At 40.3% G+C, this 20,920-nt stretch overlaps 1 protein-coding gene across 5 annotated transcripts; it reads right to left on the bottom strand.

Annotated features, from left to right (window-relative positions):
• Positions 1-15,747: 15,747 nt before the first annotated feature.
• On the bottom strand, positions 15,748-20,519 carry LOC147634583 (type I inositol polyphosphate 5-phosphatase 4-like). Of its 5 annotated transcripts, none has more exons than XM_086803691.1 (15): positions 20,051-20,519; positions 19,876-19,963; positions 19,724-19,781; positions 19,409-19,517; positions 19,227-19,307; positions 19,025-19,112; positions 18,794-18,901; positions 18,053-18,494; positions 17,736-17,929; positions 17,462-17,570; positions 16,944-17,092; positions 16,555-16,747; positions 16,360-16,443; positions 16,178-16,243; positions 15,748-16,057 (listed from the first exon to the last, which is right to left on the bottom strand). In XM_086803691.1, exons 3-12 carry the CDS (start codon positions 19,751-19,753, stop codon positions 16,555-16,557), a joined length of 1,503 nt encoding a protein of 500 aa, XP_086659817.1. In that variant the 5' UTR covers positions 19,754-19,781; positions 19,876-19,963; positions 20,051-20,519; the 3' UTR covers positions 15,748-16,057; positions 16,178-16,243; positions 16,360-16,443. The 5 variants fall into 5 exon arrangements, with proteins under 5 accessions (XP_086659817.1, XP_086659818.1, XP_086659816.1 ...); XM_086803692.1 differs by having other exon boundaries at positions 20,141-20,519; XM_086803690.1 differs by having other exon boundaries at positions 19,876-20,519.
• Between the last annotated feature and the right edge of the window lie 401 nt (positions 20,520-20,920).

The following is a 20,920-nucleotide window of genomic DNA, read 5'->3' as shown; positions in this document are numbered from 1 at the left end:
ATTACCTCCCTCTAGACATTTTCTCTCTAGGCCAAAACAGGATCTTTCTTTTATTTCAGGAAGGGAAATAATTATAAGATCAGAAGGGGAGGTTCTTACACCTGCATACCTCAAAAGCTGGAGGGAGGAATCTTACATCTAGTACATTCCTGCTCACATTTCTGTCATGTGGGAATACATGCTTTGCTTTTTTTCCAAATTGACATGCTTCATATACTTTCTGCATACCTTCAACCTTAAACTTAGGTAGCCCTGTCTCATAATTTCTTTAGTCTGCATAGACTTCATTCTTTGCACATTTACATGCCCAATTTTGTTATGCCAAATGTCTGTATCTACAACAACCCTTGAACCATTTGTAAACATTGCAGCACTCACCTCAGGCATATTTACATTCAATGTAAACATTTTGCCCACTCTGTTGCCTTTTGCACCCAACCTGCACTTATCTTTAAAGTCTTGTACATAACAACCATCAGGGTGGTTAAACCGCACTTGCAAACCTTGCTCAATCATCTAGCCAACAAAAACTAGATTCTTTGTAATGTTTAGAATATGTACATTTGCAAAGTACTTCATCTTACCATCCTATATAGACAATGGCACATCTCCAACATGGGCAGTGTCATCCCCTGATTCAACAAAACCTAGTCTTTTAAGACTCTTCATTTTCTTGAACCACTCACCATGACTTGTCATGTGGTTTGAAGCACCTGAATCAACATACCATACATTATCCTTACATGCTGCTACATCATTTCCAGACACAATATTAACTACACGTTACATAACAAACAACCTCTCATTATCCTCATTATTTCTGCTAGAGGATGCATAGTTATTTTGTTGCACTTTTCCATTTCGCATGTCATTCTGCTTCTAATAGCAATCCGCCTACACATGTCCAGGATAACCATAGTAAAAATAGCCGCGTGTATCATTATGCTTTCTTTTCCAATTACCATGACCTCTTTAACTCCACTTGCCTCTAAACTGGACTCTTCCACGTGTGTTATTGTTGTGAATCCTGGGACTATTGCTGCTTACTCTACTGACCATAATTCTGATTACTTGTTTGGCCACCACCTTGGCCACGGCCTTGGCCTCTACTTCGTCCTCCACCTGCACTTGTGTAGAAGGCCTATTGCTCCAAACTGCCTTTGTTTTGTGAAGACTAGTCTTCGCCCAAACTCTTTTCTTCAATGATCAACATTGACACCAAATTTGTAAAGTTGGGAATGTTCTCCCGAGTCTGAATAGACGTCTTGAACGCCTTGTATTGTGGCCCGAGACCACATAGAAATACTTCCACCATCATCAGCAACAAAAACACCAATAGATGCAAGGGATTCCACAATGCCCTTGATCTTTAAGGCATAATCATTCACATACATATTTGTTGCCATATATATAGGCAGTGATGTGCGTGCACACACTTAGGACCGCCGGGGCACTTTTTCCCTCTTTACGAGGTTTTTTCCCCCGGCTTGTATATACGCCCATCATTCTAGGGCTAACTTATCTTTTGTACATTGACACAATCTAATAAATTGTGTGTTGTGTGCATTCTTGCTTCTTCTTCTCCAAGCTTTGTGTGCTTTCCTGCAACCCTAATTCCAACAATTGGTATCAGAGCAGGCAACGGCTCCCAGGACTACACCGCTAGCACCCTCCGACTCACGTTCTCCAATTGAGGTGAGCTTTCACGAGCACTTGCAGGTCCTTATACTCTGCAGATAAGCCCGTAGGGTGTTGCGTTCTCAGAAATTGCATCTGAGGTCGTTTCGGGCTCCGTTTTTGCATTTCAAGTTCTGCACAGGTGTTTTCGTCATTTTGTGCAAAAATTTCGACAGTGCAGTTTTCTGTAAAACAGGCATACGTTTTCTATTGTAAACCGTGCTACATAGCATGAGTTGTTTTCTGTTCAGTCTTTGCTTCATTACAGGTAGCTTTTGCATCAGTTTCAGTCAGTGGCCATGGTTGATAACAGTAATGATGTATTTCGCATGTTGTCTGCTGATGACAAATTGGATGGAGACAGCAACTACCCACTTTGGGCATATATGATGCAGCATGTTTTGGTTGCAAAAGGAGTGTGGAACATTGTGCAGGGTATGGATGTACGTCCAGGTTCTGTGGATGTAGGATCTATTGAGGATGTTGCAGGTTCTAGCAGCTCTACTGTTGCTGCTGCTGTTTTACCCACTGCTGAACAAGCTCGTTGGGATGGTAAAGATGCGTAGGCTCATGCCTTGATTGCACTTTTTGTCAAACGTAACATCACCCCACATATTCGTTCAGCTAAAACAGCAAAACAGGCTTGGGATATCCTAGCTGGTTTGTATACAGGTCGTAAACGAGGTAAAAATCTCTTACCTTCGTAAAGAGCTAGAATTGAAGATTATGCAGGAAGATGATGACATGAATGTTTTTCTTGCTGAGATTAAATATCTCAAGGAACAGTTGATTTTTGCAGGTGAGATTATTCCTGATCATTCTCTTGTGCAGATTGTTCTTGATGCTTTACCTGAGTCATATCAGACTTTTGCTTCCACACGTGGAGACTTGTTACTGAGGACAGACCTGATGTTGTCAAGTATGATAATTTAGTCAACAAGCTCTTGCAAGAAGCGCACTCCAGGCAAAACAGGGCTAGGCAACGTGCAGTTGATCAAGCATTTGTTGCTGCCCAGCAGAGAAGAAGTGGTAAGGCAACCCCTTCCACTGTTTCTTCTCCTATTAGTAGGTCTGCAACTTCTTCTTCTTCCACAGGTAGCAACAATAGGTCTGAGAAGGCTCTTGATAAAGGCAAGAAAAAAATGAGGTGCAACTATTGTAAGGCAACTGATCATGTCATTAAGAATTGCCCTAAGCTAAAGGCTAAAGAGGCAAAGAAGAAAGAGTCAAATGCAGCCACAATAGCAGATGCTTCTACAAATGCAAATACATGATGCATGTTTGGCAGTTTCTGTTGACTCTGATGTATGGTATTTTGACAGTGGTGCTACAAAGCACATTACCTCGCATTGTGATATGTTCACTTGTCTTGAGGCTGTCCCTAATGGAAATACTGTCACATGTGCTAATAATGCTTCTTACCCAGTGAAGGGCATTGGTAAAATTATGCTTACTGCTGCAAATGGCAGCGTTTTCACACTTTCAGATGCTTTGTATGTGCGAGGGATAAAGAAGAATCTATTATCTGTCTCTGCGCTTGCTAGACTTGGACTTGTAGTCAAATTTGTGGATGGCAGATGTACTGTTCATGATTTGACTTCTGATGATACGATTATTGTATCTGGCACCTTGTTTTGTGGGATGTATAGGCTCAATTCTTATGACAAGTGTGTGGAAGATTCAGCAAATGCAGTTTCTGATGAAAAGGCAGTTTCAGATGCAAAACTATGGCATGCTCGTTTTGGTCATCTGAACTTTGCTAGTTTGCTGCGTTTGCAGAAATTTGATATGGTTGCTTCATTGCCCCCTCTTGAGGAGGAACCATTGAAACATGTTTGTGAAGACTGTATTTTGGGCAAAATGCAACGTTCTGCGTTTCCAAAGGATGGTTTTGTGCGGGCCACTCGCAAATTGCAACTTGTACATAGCGATGTATGTGGGCATATGCAAACTCGTCATTTGGTAAACACTTGTACTTCGTGACTTTCATTGATGATTACTCAAGGCATGCATGGGTATATCCACTAAAGGCAAAGTCCGAAGTGTTTTTGTGCTTCAAACAGTTTCTGCTTGAAAATGTATCCAATTGTACTGTGGGCACCCTCCGTTCTGATCGAGGGGGGGAGTACATGTCTAAAGAGTTTGATGCATTTCTGGCTAGTCGTGGGATAAAACACCAATGTACAGTGCCGTATACCCCTCAGCAAAATGGTGTTGCTGAGAGAAAAAACAGGTCACTTATGGAGATGGCACGATGTATAGTCAAGAGCCAAGCTTTGCCACATGCGTTTTGGCTTGAGGCTATCATGTGTGCTGCATATGTACTCAATAGGTGTCCCACTAAGGCCTTGTAGTCTATTACTCCATACGAAGCTTGGCATGGCAGGAAGCCTTCTATTGGTCACTTGCGTGTCTTTGGTTGCTTGGCCTATGCTTTAGTACCTGTGTAACAACGCAGAAAATTGGATGATAAGGTTGTCAAATGCATTTTTGTTGGTTACAGTGCTAAGAGCAAGGGTTACAGATTGTATCATCCGCAATCAAAGCGTATCGTGATTAGTCGAGATGTTTTTGTGGAAGATGTTGTGCAGCCTTTGTTATCATGTACCAAAGAGACAGGTGTGAGCTCACGGGATGTATTTGATACGTTGTTGCCTCTCTTTACAGGTGGGAATTCAAATGTAAGTCCTAATGAGGCAAATATTCAGCCTACGCAAATTTCAAACGACATCATAGATGAGCCTATTTTTGATGTAGATTTACAGGATGTAATTCATAAGGATAGGGCTGAAAATGAGCAGGCTAGAGGTATGCCTAAATGGCTGGTGCAAACCTTGCGTGATAGTAAAATTGATGTACCTATGACTAGTTGTACTCGTTCAGGTTTTCAGCATGCCTCTTATGCATCAAATTGTTATGCTTTGGCTGTGTCTAGTATGTGTGAAGCGGAAGAACCTCTTTCATTTGATGAGGCACAAAAATCAAAAAATTGGTTGGTTGCAATGAAAAGTGAATATGATGCTATAATGAAGAATGGTACATGGTCTTTGTGTGATTTGCCTATTGGTAATTAAAAAGGTCATTGGATGTAAGTGGGTTTTTAAGTTGAAACGAAAGCCAGATGGCAGTGTTGATTGCTATAAGGCTCGACTTGTTGCAAAGGGTTATGCTCAAGAAAAGGGCATTGATTTTGATGAGACCTTTGCTCCCACTTGTCGTATGACTACCATTCATAGCATTTGTGCATTGGCAGCTCATAATGGTTGGAATGTACATCAGTTGGACATAAAGACTGCGTTCTTGGAGATTTGCATGAGGAGGTGTATGTATCGCAGCCTCGTGGTTTTGTTCAAAGAGGGCAGGAAAACAAAGTGTGCAGGTTGAAAAAGGCTTTGTATGGTTTAAAGTAAGCTCCACGAGCTTGGTATGAAAAGATACATGCATATTTGACTACACATGGTTTTCAGAATAGTCCAACAGAAAGCACTTTGTATGTTAAATGTGTGGATGATGTACATCTAATCATTGCTCTCTATGTCGATGACATGCTGCTCACGGGACCAAATGAGAGTCATATTGCTGATTTTAAGGCTGATTTGAATGCCTCTTTTGAGATGTCAGATTTGGGACATTTACATCATTATTTGGGGATACAATTTAAGCAGTGTGATGGAGGTATTGCTTTGTGTCAGACAAAGTATATTGAGACATCATATTGCTGATTTTAAGGCTGATTTGAATGCCTCTTTTGAGATGTCAGATTTGGGGCATTTGCATCATTATTTGGGGATTCAATTTAAGCCGTGTGATGGAGGTATTGCTTTGTGTCAGACAAAGTATATTGAGACATTGTTGCGGAGATTTGGCCTTGAAGACTGCAAGCCTATTGCTACTCCAATGGAGACAAGTTTGAAGTTGAGTCTTCATGATGCTGGAGATCACTTTGATGTCACACTCTATCAGACAGCTGTTGGTTGCCTCATTTATGTATGCATTACGAGGCCGGACATTCAGTTTGCAGTCTCACAAGTGAGCAGGTTTATGCATAGCCCAGGGTCTCAGTATTGGAAGGCAGTTAAACGCATCTTTTGCTACTTGAGTGCACCATACATCTTGGGTTGTTTTATTCCAAGGGGGGATCGTTGCCGCCAGATTTACATGCTTTTTCGGACTCAGATTGGGCTGGTTGCTATGACACAAGAGTGTCCACAAGTGGTTTTTGTTTTATGCTCGGTAGCTCATGCATATCTTGGTTGAGCAAGAAGCAACCTACTATGGCCACTTCTAGTTGTGAAGCTGAGTACAGGGCAACTTTCACAGCTACGGTTGAGTGTGTGTGGCTCAGACGGCTTATGGGGCTGACTTAGGTGTTGAACAGGAGTCTGCCATCTCTATCTTCATTGACAGTCAGAGCGCATTGGCAGTTGCAAGAGACCCAGTTTTTCATGCTCGCACAAAGCACATTGAGGTGCATTATCACTTGTCAGGGAGAGACTCTCAGCAGGAGAGATCAGCTTGGCCTATGTGCCAACACACAGGACAACCTCGCCCGATCTTTTCACAAAGGCGCTTTCTCGTGAGAAGTTTGAAGCTTTCCGCAAAGCTTTGGGCTTGCTCCTGTTTGTGGACTGATCTACTTCGGGCATGGCACTCCCCTATACATGAGTGCCAGCTCTCGTCTTCACATCATCACTCCCAGGGGGGATTTGTTGCCATATATATAGGCAGTGATGTGTGTGAACACACTTAGGACCTCCGAGGTACTTTTTCCCTCTTTAGGAGGTTTTTTCCCCCGGCTTGTATGTACGCCCATCATTCTAGGGCTAACTTATCTTTTGTACATTGACACAATCTAATAAATTGTGTGTTGTTTGCATTCTCGCTTCTTCTTCTCCAAGCTTTGTGTGCTTTCCCGCAACCCTAATTTCAACAATATTTTTCTTCTCCACAGTATGAAGCTCATTCTTCAACTGAATCTTCCATGCCTTGGTGTCAATTTCATACAGCTTCACAAAGGTGTCCCATGTCTCCTTGGGTGACTTAGCAACCTGTATATGCCCAATCATAGTGTCTTGTATGCTAATAGGAAGCCAATACATGACTTTCCTTGGTCCTTGATTTCAATCCTTGTATTCTTTTACATCTGTAGTAGTTGGATTCATCTCTGGTGCCTCCTCATGTTTACCTTCAATGTAGTCCTAATAGCCTTTTCCCATCAGGAAATTTGTTTATCTAAACCTCCAAGCATTGAAGTTGTTCTTGTCAAGATTTTCTGCAACAATCTGATTAATTCCATCATTCGACATCTTATCTGCAACATAAACTCACCAAAAATTTGTTTATCTAAACCTCCAAGCATTGAAGTTGTTCTTGTCAAGATTTTCTATAACAATCTGGTTAATTCCATCATTCGACATCTTATCTGCAACATAAACTCACCAAAAATATTAGGATATGCATGAATCCAATATAGTTCAGTACCACATTTGCTCCAAGCTTCATGATAAGTGGCTCTAGGATATACCTTCATTAAGGTAAGAGTGAGCTCAACATATTTCTATATAACACTAACTCTCATTTACAAATTCATGCTCTTTAGACCTAAACTTCTCACACAAACGTCCCAAAAGCATTCTATGTTGACTATCTCTAAGATTTTCATTTGCATTATAAGTTTTGGGATGAAACAATTTCTTGCATTCAAGAATGGTAAGTCTATGAACCTCACATTCAAACCATCAATAAATTTTTCCACAAATGCTTTTCCTAGAGTCACACAATCAGAAGTGATCCTCCTATGAAACACTGAGGCATTGGGGATGTTCGAGACCTCTTTAATCCACATACAAGAGAAAACCATCTTTTGATTTGCTTAAAAAATCTCTTTTAATGATTTTGAACCAAGACCAAATGGTCCTTTCAAGTGTCGTGTGTATGTAAAAGTGAGTATTCATTAATAAAGTAATTGTTAATTTATATATATACTTAAAAATTTTAATGCTTCTTTTCTTTACCTTATCATATATATAAAGAATTATCTTATCATATTCATAACCATAAATAATAATAGCATTTAGCATAAGTATTAATACATGCAAGTTAAAATAATGTAATTATTTAAAAAATATTAAAAATGAAAAAGAAACATATTATTAACTTGGAGGGTGGCAAATAGCTTGTTGAAACTTCTTTGCTCCACAAAAACTAGGTCAAGGCTCATAAGTCCATTAAAAAAACCATTAAATTGAGTTGAAACCATAAAAAATGTATTTATTAAACTCCTTTAAAAAGCATGTTAGGCTCATAGGATAACATTAACCCTCCAAAGCAGCATGATGAGGTGTAGGTGTGTAAACACCCATTTGTAAACCCTATACCTCTCCTACTCCAACTTCTATGCGAGTGGCATTCAATCTCAGCTCACACTACAACACACGAAGAGCATAGTTGCGTCTAGAGCCGTGCAAATTTAAATGAATCCATTTATGAAAAAAAAATTTCACGTGACTATACGCACAGCTAAGGACATATGGCTACTACAATCGTACATATAACTGCACATATGGATGTGCCTATAGTAGCATGTATAGCCAAGTGTGGCTATACCTACAGACTGTCTACAAAAAAAAGGGACAAAATGGGGTAGAGATGTGGGGACACATGTCCCCACATCTCTTCGCCATTATGTCCCTGATTTTTTAACCACATTATTTAAATAGTAATTAATCACATTTTTTTAAAACACTTAATCACCTTAAACATACATACACAAGAAAAAAAATCACAATATAATATCATGGACTATATTACAAATTATATAAGTTGATCATATCCAAAAATGACAAAAGATGAAGATGACTAAGAAAACTAATTAAATTAATACATCATATTCATCTTCATCAAGATTCTCCTTGCCTGCATCTTCACCATGTACACCATCACCTTTATTAGCACCACTTTTAGCATCGTCTTCCTGTGTTAAAAAGTGAAACAATGTAAAAAAACTAGCCACAAGAAAAACAACATAATAATTGAGACTCTTGGAAGATAATTAATATTCAAGTTCAACTACTCACATTATTTCCCTAAGCTCGTTGGATATCCGCATATCAATAACCACTCCCTCAAATTTGATCTACTCCCAATTCTTGGCTTCGTTGTGTAATGCTTGTAGCACCTATTCTCCCGAGCCGTTGGGGGGCAACCTACTACCCTTTCCTACAAACAAATTACAACATGCATGTGATATGAAATTCACGAGGGGATAAATGAACTAAACTTAGCGACGCATGGCAAAGAAAAAACTTACAAATTTTGCAAGCCAAGCTGCCTTCTTTCCTCCAAATCCGTACTTTGTTGCACTGTACTTTTGCAGTTGACTCGCATGTGCCGTCTTTTACTAAGGATACTGAGTACCCTCTTTGGCTTCTTTCTCCATCTTCTTTGACTCCTTAATTATGCAATTAGAGGGCATTTATGGACCATATTTCATGCACCTCCTTGCGTGAGACCTCCCTCCTTACGTGAGACCTCCCTCCTATTATTGAGGATCTTTATTATGTGATTCCTTGCCAACCGTCCATGCATGGACTCCACTACATATATGAAATCTCTATCCTTCTACTCTCCCCATGGTTTGAACGCATCTTTAACCGATCTGTTCGATAATGAAGAGGAATATTTTGGTTGACTAATTGACAGAAGGTATAATAAAACCTCTACACTGTGTCATCTATAAAAGTCCCACCCTCCTCAACAAGGGTATAGTAAATTTTAGCATACCACCCTCCTTGGGAATGTCATCTATCACCATAGGTGAAGGTGACCGTGCACCTCCCCCAAAGCATCCGTCGCACCCACCTCCCCCACTACTAAATGATTGTTGTGTGATGGCTCTGAGACGCCCTTGAGCTATCACCACATGAGGATGATGCATACTAGGGAGATGGCACCAATGTGAACGGGGTTTACTATATAGAGGGGACATGAGTGCGCTCAGCACTAGGAGGAGCTAAGGGACGAGGAGTCGGGAAAGTGGAAGGGTGAGGGCTAGGCAAAGTAGAAGTGAGAGGGGTAGAGAAGGTAGTGGGATGCATGGAAACGGGTGACTGTGGGATAGCTGAAGTGTTTGGCACATGGAAGTTAAGGGATAAGCCCGAGAGACTCGATTGTTGCTGGGCCTTGTACCTAGAGCTCAACTAGTTCCAAGCCACATGTGCGTCAAAAACACTATACAAATCAGGGTCATCTACGGATATGGAAGGTGTACTAGATGATACCCCTCCATATATCAGATCTTGATCTATTGTTGGTGATCCCCAAGGATGACGTTGCAGCTAAAATCGCCATAGCTTTGGCCTTGAGCAAGAGATTGCCAAGGACACAACATTACCTTTTTTTGTAGAAGATGATGCAAGAGAAGCAACTAGCTTATGTGAGAAGCGACAAGCTAAAGTAACACATAGTGGAAAAAAAGATGAGCTTACCCAAATAACGCTTGGAAAAGCTAGAGTTTAAATGCCTCTTACCTCTAGCTTTGAAGAATGGGAAGAAGATTGCAAGAAATCTATCGCCTTTGTGCTATGATTCTCTAACCTTGTGTTGTTGCTGCATCATTACGATCCACATCCACGGGTGAATGGTATTCTAGACTCTGTAGAGGAGAGAGTCCAAATCACATGACTAGAAGAAGATATTATCCATTATGAGTTTTGAAATATTATTTAGTAATATATTTTCCAAAGTGATAATACTAGGGGCTAGGTAGTTACTAGTTGATAGTTGAAATTAAGTAGTTAAAACTTATGTTATTATTTGCCTACCTCTAGGGCCTAGGCTCGAGTAATTAATTCTTATCTTTAACTTGATAATATATAGTGATTAATTAAATTAAAATTTGAAACTTATATTTTGAAATAGGAATTCTTTTGGAAATAAGAGAATCAACATAGACTTCAACAATCAAAACTTGGGATTGGGTCACTATTAATCCTTTGGAGTGGACCTTTGTAATCCATAATGAGGAATTATGTAGTGATTAGTTTGACTGGACATTGGGGCTCTCATGCCTGTGCCATCTTGTACATATTTTCTTGTTCATTTTCTTTTTTCCCTTTTGAATTTAATTTCATCTTTTAATTAAAAAAATTGGGATTCAGTTTCTTTTTTTGAACTCAATTTTTGCCTTGGATTTCTCTTTGACACCCAAAACTGTGGATGACAACCATTGAAGCCTTCAAATTGCAGGCCACATCCAGCTCTCGTGTCAAGGACTCAAGCTTCAAGGCTCTAGCCAAGGAAAGCCTTAAAAAATACTCGGCTCGTATAGTACCTTGTACGAGCGAGTAGTATTGAAAAGACTCGCTCGTCAGTACCTCTGCGTGCAGTCGACTTGTTCACGCACTCCGACGTCGTTTGGGAATGAGGAGTTGCATTTGCAGGCACTTCATTGCTCTCGGCAGTAGGCCGCAGGCGATGCGCCTGGAGATGGCGCACGTCGGGGCATGCGTGAACAGGTTACAGGACGAGAGAGGAGGCTGGGCAGCCTGGATATCGTAGCGTGTATGGCCGGAAGCAAAAATGATGCGCAATGGCTGCAGCCTCAGTGCCAGAGATCTGGGAAGATAAATGCATTATGCGAGCATTGAGAGGGGCCGCTGCTGCCCCCATCTTACAAAACACGGCCAGCGCAGGGTTCAAGGTAGGGCTAGTCAACTAGAACAAGTTCAAAAGGAAGCCGGGCGCCCCTACCGCCTCCAGCCTCCATCCCGGGCAGATCAGAGAGGGCTCGTTCAAGGACTCAAGGAGTATCACACTGGCCTACTAATCTGCTATTCCGGACTCCAGACTAAGTGCAGACGGCAGGCCAGGGGCGCTGGCCATAGTCATGACTCATGACTCATCTTGATTAAATGGGCCGGCCGCCGTTTCAGGATTGCGCGACCAGATCCGTTAAGTATGATTGTTTAGAGTTAATGCTGGTACCATTAGCCGGGCTCCGCTTGCGAAGTTGCGTCTGACTGGCCGGGACTTGAGACCAGATCCGTTTAGTATGATTGTTTAGAGTTAATGCAGGTATCATTAGCGCGCTTGCTCGAGACGGCAACTAGTGAGGCAGCCGATTAGCTACCAAGTTACCAACAACCAAGTCTTTGAAGTTTGAACACTCGACTCTCGAGGAAAGCGGCGGGCTGTGCTTTTCTACCAATTTCCAACAGTGATCAGCACTACTGTGTCACACATCTGTGCGCGGTCGTGCACCGTTTATTAATGTATAAGTTTTGTTTACTCGCGACTCGCGAGGTCTATGACGGTTGTGCTCCAGGTCATTCAGTGGACTGTGGCCACCTAGAGAAGCTCACGGGTCACGAGCTTGCAAAAAATGTATCATCTTTCTTTCCGGCATTAACTATTTACTGGCTGATTTCTGGCTCTTTCCCTCGAGGCTCTAAGACCGTAGCCTTCTCCCCACAGGCTCTTTCCCTCGAGGCTCTAAGACCGTAGCCTTCTCCCCACAGGCATTCGAATACATGGTAATACACGATCATCACTCGGACCGCATTGCTAATAGTTTTGTTTGCCTTTGGCAGCCCCCCTCTCCCCATAAAAACTACTAATTTCTGCAGGGTAGTGCCCGGTTTTTAGTCTCGAAACTCGACTCTGGCGACATTTATAACGCTTGCCCATCCGTAGACCACCTCAGCGTTTCTCGACTTTCCACCCCCTCCCACATGACACGTGCCATGTAAGTCACCTTCCCCAAACAAGGGTTAGCGTTAGCCTGGGTCAAAAAAACAAAAATTTTACACATTCAATTCAAAACACATATTACTTCTTATATTGATTCTCTCAAAATCAGGTGTGCCCCTTAGATCTGCCAACTACACATAAATTAGTGAGTGCTCCAAATGCCTTCCTAGTATTCAACTAATTCTACATCACATAGTCCATCAAAGAAAGTTAGAGCTACAAAACCCTTCACTTGTTTGGGAGTTGTTTCCACCAATGGAAAAGAGATTGAGTAAATGAGGGAAAACCAACATTTTAAAAACCACATCTCATATAGACACTATGAAGATGGTGCCATGTTCACAAGTTTGGAAACATTCCACACAAGTTGAAAACAATACCATCAAACCCCCACTAGTGCTATGCTTCTACCACTATGTGGGAACAAGCCCTAGTTGACTAGATTGTAGAAATTGCATTAAATTTCATTGAATCTCCGCCTTATCTTTATTAAAAGAGATAGGGTCTTTATTTGAAGGATTATGTTATATCCCATGTTCGAACATAATGAGGCTTGTATGAGGCTGGACAATTCACTCAGTCTGACCTCAATTATGGGCTATATTGATTAGGTTGTAGCTCATTATTATGAATTCCTTTATGGAGCTCGTGTTCGAGAAGCATTTAAATGTTATTATTGTCGCCAATGAATGTGCTCTATTCTGTAAGGCCCCATTATATGAGGAGTAGTCATTTTGTGGTGAGCACCTGGGCGCCTTGGAGCTCCCAGTTTAGACACTGGATATGTTCACTCAAAAGCCTTTGGAGATTATACACATAGATCTATGGGGTCCAACATAAACATAAAGCATCGGAGGAGCAAGATTTTACATGACCTTCATTGATGACTATTCGAGGTTTGGATATATTTTTTGAAAACTAAAAGTGAAGCTTTTCAACAATTCAAAGAAGAAGTAGAAGAGTATTAAAATGGTCTCAAAATCAAAATCTTGAGAAGTGATAGTGGAGGAAAGTATATGTCATGGGAGTTTGACAAATACCCAAAGCAAGAAAGTATCAAAAGATAGTTGACTCCAAGATACACACGACAAAGGAATGGAGTGGCAAAAAGGAAGAATTGGCACATTGTAGAGCTGGCAAAAGCCATGTTATATGCCATATTACTATTAGGCAGAGGCATGTAATAAGCACGTAATTAGTGGTTTTATTGATTTAACATCAATTAATCCAAGCATAACTCTGGAAGAGAAGTTCATAGTACAAAAGCGTAATGTAACAAACTTGAAAATCTTTCGATGCTTATGTTATCCACATGTGCCAAATGAGATAAGAAGAAAGCTTGCTTTGAGATGTGTGTTCATTGGAGTTTATTTACAAAAAGGTGTCTATAATTGCTATGATCCTACAAATAAGAAGATGTATGTTAGCAAAGATGTTGACTTTGATGACATGCATGGATAGTATGACAAACATGAAGAGATCATCGTCAAATATGAGCCAAGTGAGGTTCAATCTTTATGCAAAGAAGAAAAGGAGAAGAAGATGACTCCATGGAAAGGAGGCCTTCATACCATCACTAGTGAGCCAAGTACTAGTGGTACTCAAGAAGTGATTCCTCAAGTCAATCAAGGGAGTGAAGATGTTCAAGAAATTTAACCTTGAAGATCTACAAGAGTAAGACATCCAGTTTAAAAATTGACCTCCAAAAAGGTAAATGAAGATGCTATTCAAAGCCATGATTCAAAGATTAACCTATGACTCTTTTATGGCTAAACATTTTGCTTTTATGTGACAAAGGTGACATAATTGGAAGAACCAAAAAGGTTTGAAGATGCTATTCAAAACCATGAGTGGAAAGTGCCTATGGATGAAGAAATTGATGCTCTTCAAGAGACCCAAACTTGGGATCTTACACCATACAAAAGATGACATGAAGGTCATTGGATACAAAGATGACATGAAGATCATTAGATGCAAATGGGTTTATAGGATCAAATACAACTAGGCCCTAGAAGTGTAAAAACATATTCAAAGAAAGACTTATTACCAAATGATATGCACAAACTTATGGAACAGATTATGAAGAAACCTTGTCATATGTTTTAAAGATAGTAATGGTGAGAACTGTCATTGCTTTAGGAGCAAATCAAGGTTGAGTATTTCATAAGATGGATGTGAAAAATGCCTTTCTCAGTGGAACAACCTCAAGGGTATGAAGACCTAAATAGTCCAACACAAGAGTGCAAGTTAAAGAAAGCTTATATGGATTAAAGCAAGTGCCTCAAGCATGGTTTGATAGCGTCAACAAAATAGTTATTTAGATATTTTACTCTTTGTAAAGATAGGAGGGGGTAACATTATAATTTTGATAATTTATATGGATGATCTTATCATAACAGGAAATAATGAAGAAGAGAATGCAAAAACAGAAGCAGAACTTTGTTCAAAGAATTTAACATGAATGACTTGGGAGAGCTAAGGTATTTTGTTGGAGTGGAAATAATCAAAAGAGCAAAAGCATATGTGCTTTCACAAAGAAAATATGTCATGGACATGTTGGAACAATATGGTTTCATAATATTTGCAAACCTATAGCTATACCTTTGGAAGTAAATGTGAAACCCGAAGCGAACATAAGATTAATATTTGAGGATGAAACTTGTATAGACAATTTGTATAAAAACTCATTTATCTCACAATTACAAGGTCATATATTGTTCATGTAGTTGGAGTGGTAAGCCAATTTATGCAAAACCCCTTCTTTTAACACAAGCTAAGCCAAGGTTGTGTGGCCTCTAGCTTAGGGATGGCTTCCCATTGTATTTTGTTTGGAGGCTATGGTTGGGCGGTGAGTGCTACCCGAACCTACATTTTGATCTCTTGGTTATGTGAATACCTCAATGGTGACCATTGTTTACAAGTACTTGGATTGCTTAATGGTTAAGCTTATGTGACATCTTGGGTAGACATCGAGGTAAAGTGTGATTCTTGCTTTTGGAGTGTTTCAAATTATGTATTAAGAAAAATCTTTGAAATAGCAAATACATAATCATAGTTTCAAAATTTGTGGAGGATTTCTAACCACTATCCACTTTAACAAATTTAATCCAGAATGTGGATTGAGTTTAAGGTGAACGCATTAAAATCATCGTTCACTTTAATAATATTTTACTTTGAAAAAAAGATTATTAGAGCATGACACATCCTCGAAATACACTTCATTATTTAGTCAAAAAGGGGAATTAAACACACATTATAAAAGTGGCTAAAATTAAGTCAACACGCAACAAAAATTTCTTCAATATACCCCATGGTTAAGTAGGGAGGATGAACCAAGTTTTCTTTATTAAAGACTCCAACAGTAGAACAAAACTCTCTTCAATGTGATCATAAGGTCCCCATAATAATTAAGGTAAAAAACTTTCTCTTAGAAACAGTTCTACATGGTGTTGTTTAAATGGGAGGGCTAGGAGAAATTGGTTCTCCACAGACACACACACACACACACACACACTAGCTTCAATCCAACATCTATGAGAAAATGGTTATCTGATATCAATCATATCGCCAGCAACATGTATTTACTATGTTCCTCTTGATCCATCCGATAAGCATCCTTTCTCCACCATAGCTGGAAAATGATGCCCATACATATGATTAGTTTGAGAATGAATGTGTTACAAAGAGATTATGGAGTTAATATCAATGTTAAAAAAATGAGGGCATGATACTGGTCCATTCCATGGCTTACAGCTTGTTATTAGAGGCTCACACGAGGCCTTTATTGGTATGCTTCAGCCCTTTTCCATGCATATAACTGCAAGCGTGAAATGGTCGTACCAATTAAAACAAGGTTAAAACAATTAAAACACATCAATTCCAAGGCTTACATGTGTTAATCTATGCTAAGGTTACACAAAGATGGGGCTTTACACGTGCTGAATTCAAGTGAAGCAGGTCCAGAGCGTGCACAGAAGCTTAATTAGAGCCAGCCCTTTTTGGCATCAGCTCTAAACTCTGCACAAAGCATGATTAATTGTTAGAAAATGTTTTTAAAAACCCACAAAAAAGGCAAAAATATATATAGATTGCAGCTCGGTTTTGGTATAACATTATTAGATCGAGTACCTAAGCCAGCAATTCTTCCACTTCAACCTTAGCCGATTTGAATACTAGGAAGTCCTTGAGCTTCTGTCGGCTCAACACTTCTACTTCAGCAGCGAAGACCGCATACACAGGCCTGTGGTCAGAAAGCTTTGTTTCAGCTCGCACGTACGCAAGCTGCTTAAGACCACTTCCATACCAAAGGATCCTATCACACCTTCAATACAGCAGCACGTGTCAAAACCCTAATCGTATCGTAAGATTCTTGACTTAATCTACCATGTGCATCATGTGTAAGTTGATTACAGCGTAAGATTAATGATTAATTAATATACCACATACTTTAATGTACAGTGTGTAGTATACAAGTTGATTAAAGCTTAAGATTAGTGATTAATTAATATACTGCATACCAAGCGGGTGTCCGTTTCTTCTCTCCGAGCTTCAGCTTTTCAAGCGTATAGCTATCAGAATTAGCCCTATACTTGTATGTGGGAGCAAAGTAGATTTTGCCTTCATGCCACCCACTGAAAACACGACCTGCTCTTCGTTGGATATGGAGCTGCCATATATCAATTCCTCAGAGTTATTAGACCAAAATGCCCAAGTTATCACATGCATGTCCAATCCTGAAAGACCAAAATGTCCAATTATGTAGATGTGAATATAGTGAACAAAATGCCCAGCTATTGACAGATGTTAAGACCACCTTTTAAGACCTTAATGCCCATTGACTACTAATTCGATGTTAAGTCCACCTTAGAAAACCAGGACACAGAAACTGTTTAGATGCTAAGATCACCTTAAAAGACCAATATACAAAACTGTTTAGATGCCAAAATCCCCTCAACCTAGCAATGTAATTGTGAGGTACATAATTCCCGAATTTTTTAAACCAGAAAAACACATAGAAGTTAGCCTTATATCTCACCTGGTCTTTTTCCAGAAGTGCATTCCAGTCCTCTCTGGCAAGCAGTAATCTGGTGACACTAGGAGATAAAGCTAGGCGATAATTCAGGTCCCCTAGCCAAATGACTCGGCTGCATAATAAAATCAAGGTTTATTCAGCAACATTTTTGCTGATTAAAAGCACCAAATACATCACATGAGGCAAGATTATTGTGCTCATCAAAGGGCAGATTTACAATGTTACATTATGCTTAGATAATTAGTTCATGTCAGATTTATCTTCAAGCGATTCTTACTCGTGCTCCAAGATGGTCTCTGGGAGGCCTATCCCATTCAAGTCATGGGATCTGCGAAATTGGGTCCTTCTGAGAATCTCTGCAACATCGGCATTCCTCTTGATCTCATCCCCATCCTTCTGCCCCGAAGCCAAGTGGCTGCATACGAAGCAGAATGTGGTTTGGTGGAGGCACATGCTAATGGAAATAGATCCCTGCATCATAATATTGAGACAATGATGTTTAGAGTATACCTAGGGTATCTGTGAAGTATCCTATCCTCAGAATGAGTCACATGCAAGCTAGAACTGTACATGCAGCCTCTGCAGAGAGCTCACCTTGTTTCCAAGGTAACCCATGAGGCCACACCCTATACAAGAGACCTTCACATTCCGGACATTCCGCCTCAGATCACCTCGGATCCAAACCGACACAAACAAACCAACCATCTGCTTGCTAGCAATCATAGAATAGCGGGGTTGGTTTTGAGAGGACTTATATGGAAGTGATCTGTTGTTCAAGGTAGGTGATAGCATTGGGGTTCCTTTACTAGCAAAAGATGTGAGGTTGCTGCCCCCAAAATCATGGTTGGAAGTGTCTGTAAAATCCAATGCAGACTCATGCCACATTGATGATGGGGTGCTACAACTTCTCCTGAAACTGCTGTTGCAATGCGTTTTGTTAAGCGTATGACGAACGAGATGTTGCCATCTGCCAGCTGGTATATTGTTCTCAGAGCCAAGCACATTCCCTGCACTGAGAGGAACAACTTCTTGGAACCTACAAGTGTGGGTTGCAATCCAAAGGTTATGAGACAGCTGATCAGAGCTCAGTTTATATATATATATATAAACAAATCATTTTTACCCTGCATATTTGATTGTCTATGAAGCTAAGATAATTCTATCCATAATATATATATATATTGTACTGAGTTACATGCATAATATATTAGGTGTCGGGGTATTAGGGCAGCATGGTACGATCCCCACTCGAGCAACGGCTCGCCAACACATAATACATATGTTTATGATTAAACCATCAATCAATGCACTTTGAACTAAGATAGTGTTATTTACCCTATCACATATATATCAGCAGGCTCCTTCAGGCTGCCCAGCCACTCTTCTATGTCTACCTTGTCATTGGGAGCCCTACCTCCAACATTCCATGTACCAACAAAGACTCTGAGGACAAAAGAGAAGAGGGATCATGCAAAGGGAAGTGGGAGGATGCATAAAGCATAGTATACTGATTTATTTTTTTTCAAGTGAAATATTGCACCCTATTTTAAGTGTAAATTATCTGACCTGAATTGATGGATGTCTGTGAGCTTTGATTTCAAGATCTCAGAATCCTTTGGCATCAAAGTAGCAGAGGAATGCCTGGTCTGGACACCTGTAGATTGATTGATCACTCTCTATTTCATCATCTTCATGGACCTTGAAAAATATTTGAGCAAGAACATTGATTTTGATTGATGTTTTATTTTAAAAAGGATTTTAAAGTTACCAGCAGAGTAGGAGCGGGGAAGGCTAAACTCTGTTGCAGCCGAGCAGCTGTACCTTCGCTCAAATTCGAAATCCCACATATCTAAAACGAAATATTATGTTTGAAATTCGCAATTAATTGCCTACTTACAAGAAGACAATCTAACCAAGCATTAGATTAATCTAACCAAGCATCTAATTAACCTTGGACATCTTCGAGATCGCTGTCTGTTTCATCCACTTTGTCAGCGTGGTACTCTTGCCCTTCGTGCTTCCTACTTAACCATTTCTTCAAGGATAGCCTTGACCAGAACTGACAAAAATTAATGCCACAAAGCATTTGTCATCATCCATACAATTTGTGATTATCAATTGACAATAATTTCCCAACATTTAATGATTATTAATGATGCATGATTCTCTATACATTTTGATTATAGATAGGTATTTTTCTAAGATTTAGCAAGTATAGATGGGTGATTTTGCCGAGCATTTTGTTGATTGTAAAATTTCACATACCTTACCACTCTTGTTATCTTCAACTTTCATCTTTACTCCAGGAATTCATACACAAATTCTGAAAGCCGGCTCCTTCATGTATCAGAGCTCAGATCCTAAGGAGCAATATAATCTTTTGTAGACTCAAGGGGTAGAGGGGCGGGTGTACCAACCTAAATCATAACCATTTCGGTGCAGTTAATGTGTGGTTCTTCATGTGATTGAGCTCAACCATAAGGCTCCAAGATGCTTTCAACCAACCTGTGTGCATCATGAACATAATTATAAGTTGATTAGCGAGCTCTGTAAAACATTTCTATTCAGATACATGAAATCAGACTAGCGTACCACAATTAGCTGAGAAAGACTGAGCAGCTGCACCACACAGAAGGCCTGATCATATGCATGAGCTTTGTTAAGCGAACTAAACCTCCTGACCTGTGGGCTATTAAGATCCGTGATTAGTATAGCGTGTAGAATTAGTGTGAGGATGCAGAGCACAAGGAGGTCTAATTAGCTTGTAGCGAAGGGTCTGCCAATTGTCTGAGGTTGCAAGCTGCAAGCCCCGCTCCCTCCCCCCTTTTTTGAGAGGTTATTAAAGGTGATGGGGGTGATCACTAGCAATGCAGGAGGTCCGCCACCCTAGCTCTTTTAAAGACGCCGGCCGGAGGGGAGGGGGGGGGCAGCAAAAAGCAAAAGGAGTGCGTGCGTTAATTCTAGGAAAAACGGTTGCTCAAATTTTAAGCATTCTAAGTGAGAATAGGAGCTTGCAAAGGTATGGTGGGCAGCACAGACACAAGTGCTTGGCCTGTGTGTGTGTCTGAGGGGGGGGGGGAGAGAGAGAGAGAGAGAGAGAGAGAGAGAGAGAGTCAGACTCGCAGTTGCACTTTGAAGGGTGCAGAAGAGAGAGAATGGCTTTAATCATGAGCATTGAAACAGTAGCCGATCGGATAAAAGGACACACGCATTGAAGCCGCAAAGAAGCCAACAGGCCAAGAGAGATTCCAAGGAGAGAGACAGAGACAGAGAGAGAGAGAGAGAGAGAGAGAGTTCAAGTACTACAGAGAGATGATGTTAAGAGTACTCTACAGAGAGGATGATGGCATCATGGCATGTAAATTGGTATATGAATCTTGGTCGGATGATGGATAATGCATGCCATGCGACAAGATCGATTATGTTCCCATATGAATCCATCCATCCATCATTCATGTATGG

This window comes from Cibotium barometz, chromosome 10 (genome assembly GCF_041138505.1).
Source record: "Cibotium barometz isolate CiBa-2024 chromosome 10, ASM4113850v1, whole genome shotgun sequence".
In the NCBI taxonomy this organism is placed as follows: Eukaryota; Viridiplantae; Streptophyta; class Polypodiopsida; order Cyatheales; family Cibotiaceae; genus Cibotium; species Cibotium barometz.
Note: the sequence above shows the minus strand (reverse complement) of the source record. Positions and strands in the feature narration are given on the sequence as shown.

Coding starts and splice junctions, on each gene's coding strand:
- LOC147634583 (XM_086803690.1), bottom strand. CDS start 19,753: ATGAAAGTTGAAGATAACAAGAGTGGTAAG. Junction 19,113..19,226: donor TCCCCGCTCCTACTCTGCTG/GTAACTTTAAAA, acceptor ATCAATCTACAG/GTGTCCAGACCAGGCATTCC. Junction 17,930..18,052: donor TGGGTTACCTTGGAAACAAG/GTGAGCTCTCTG, acceptor ATTATGATGCAG/GGATCTATTTCCATTAGCAT.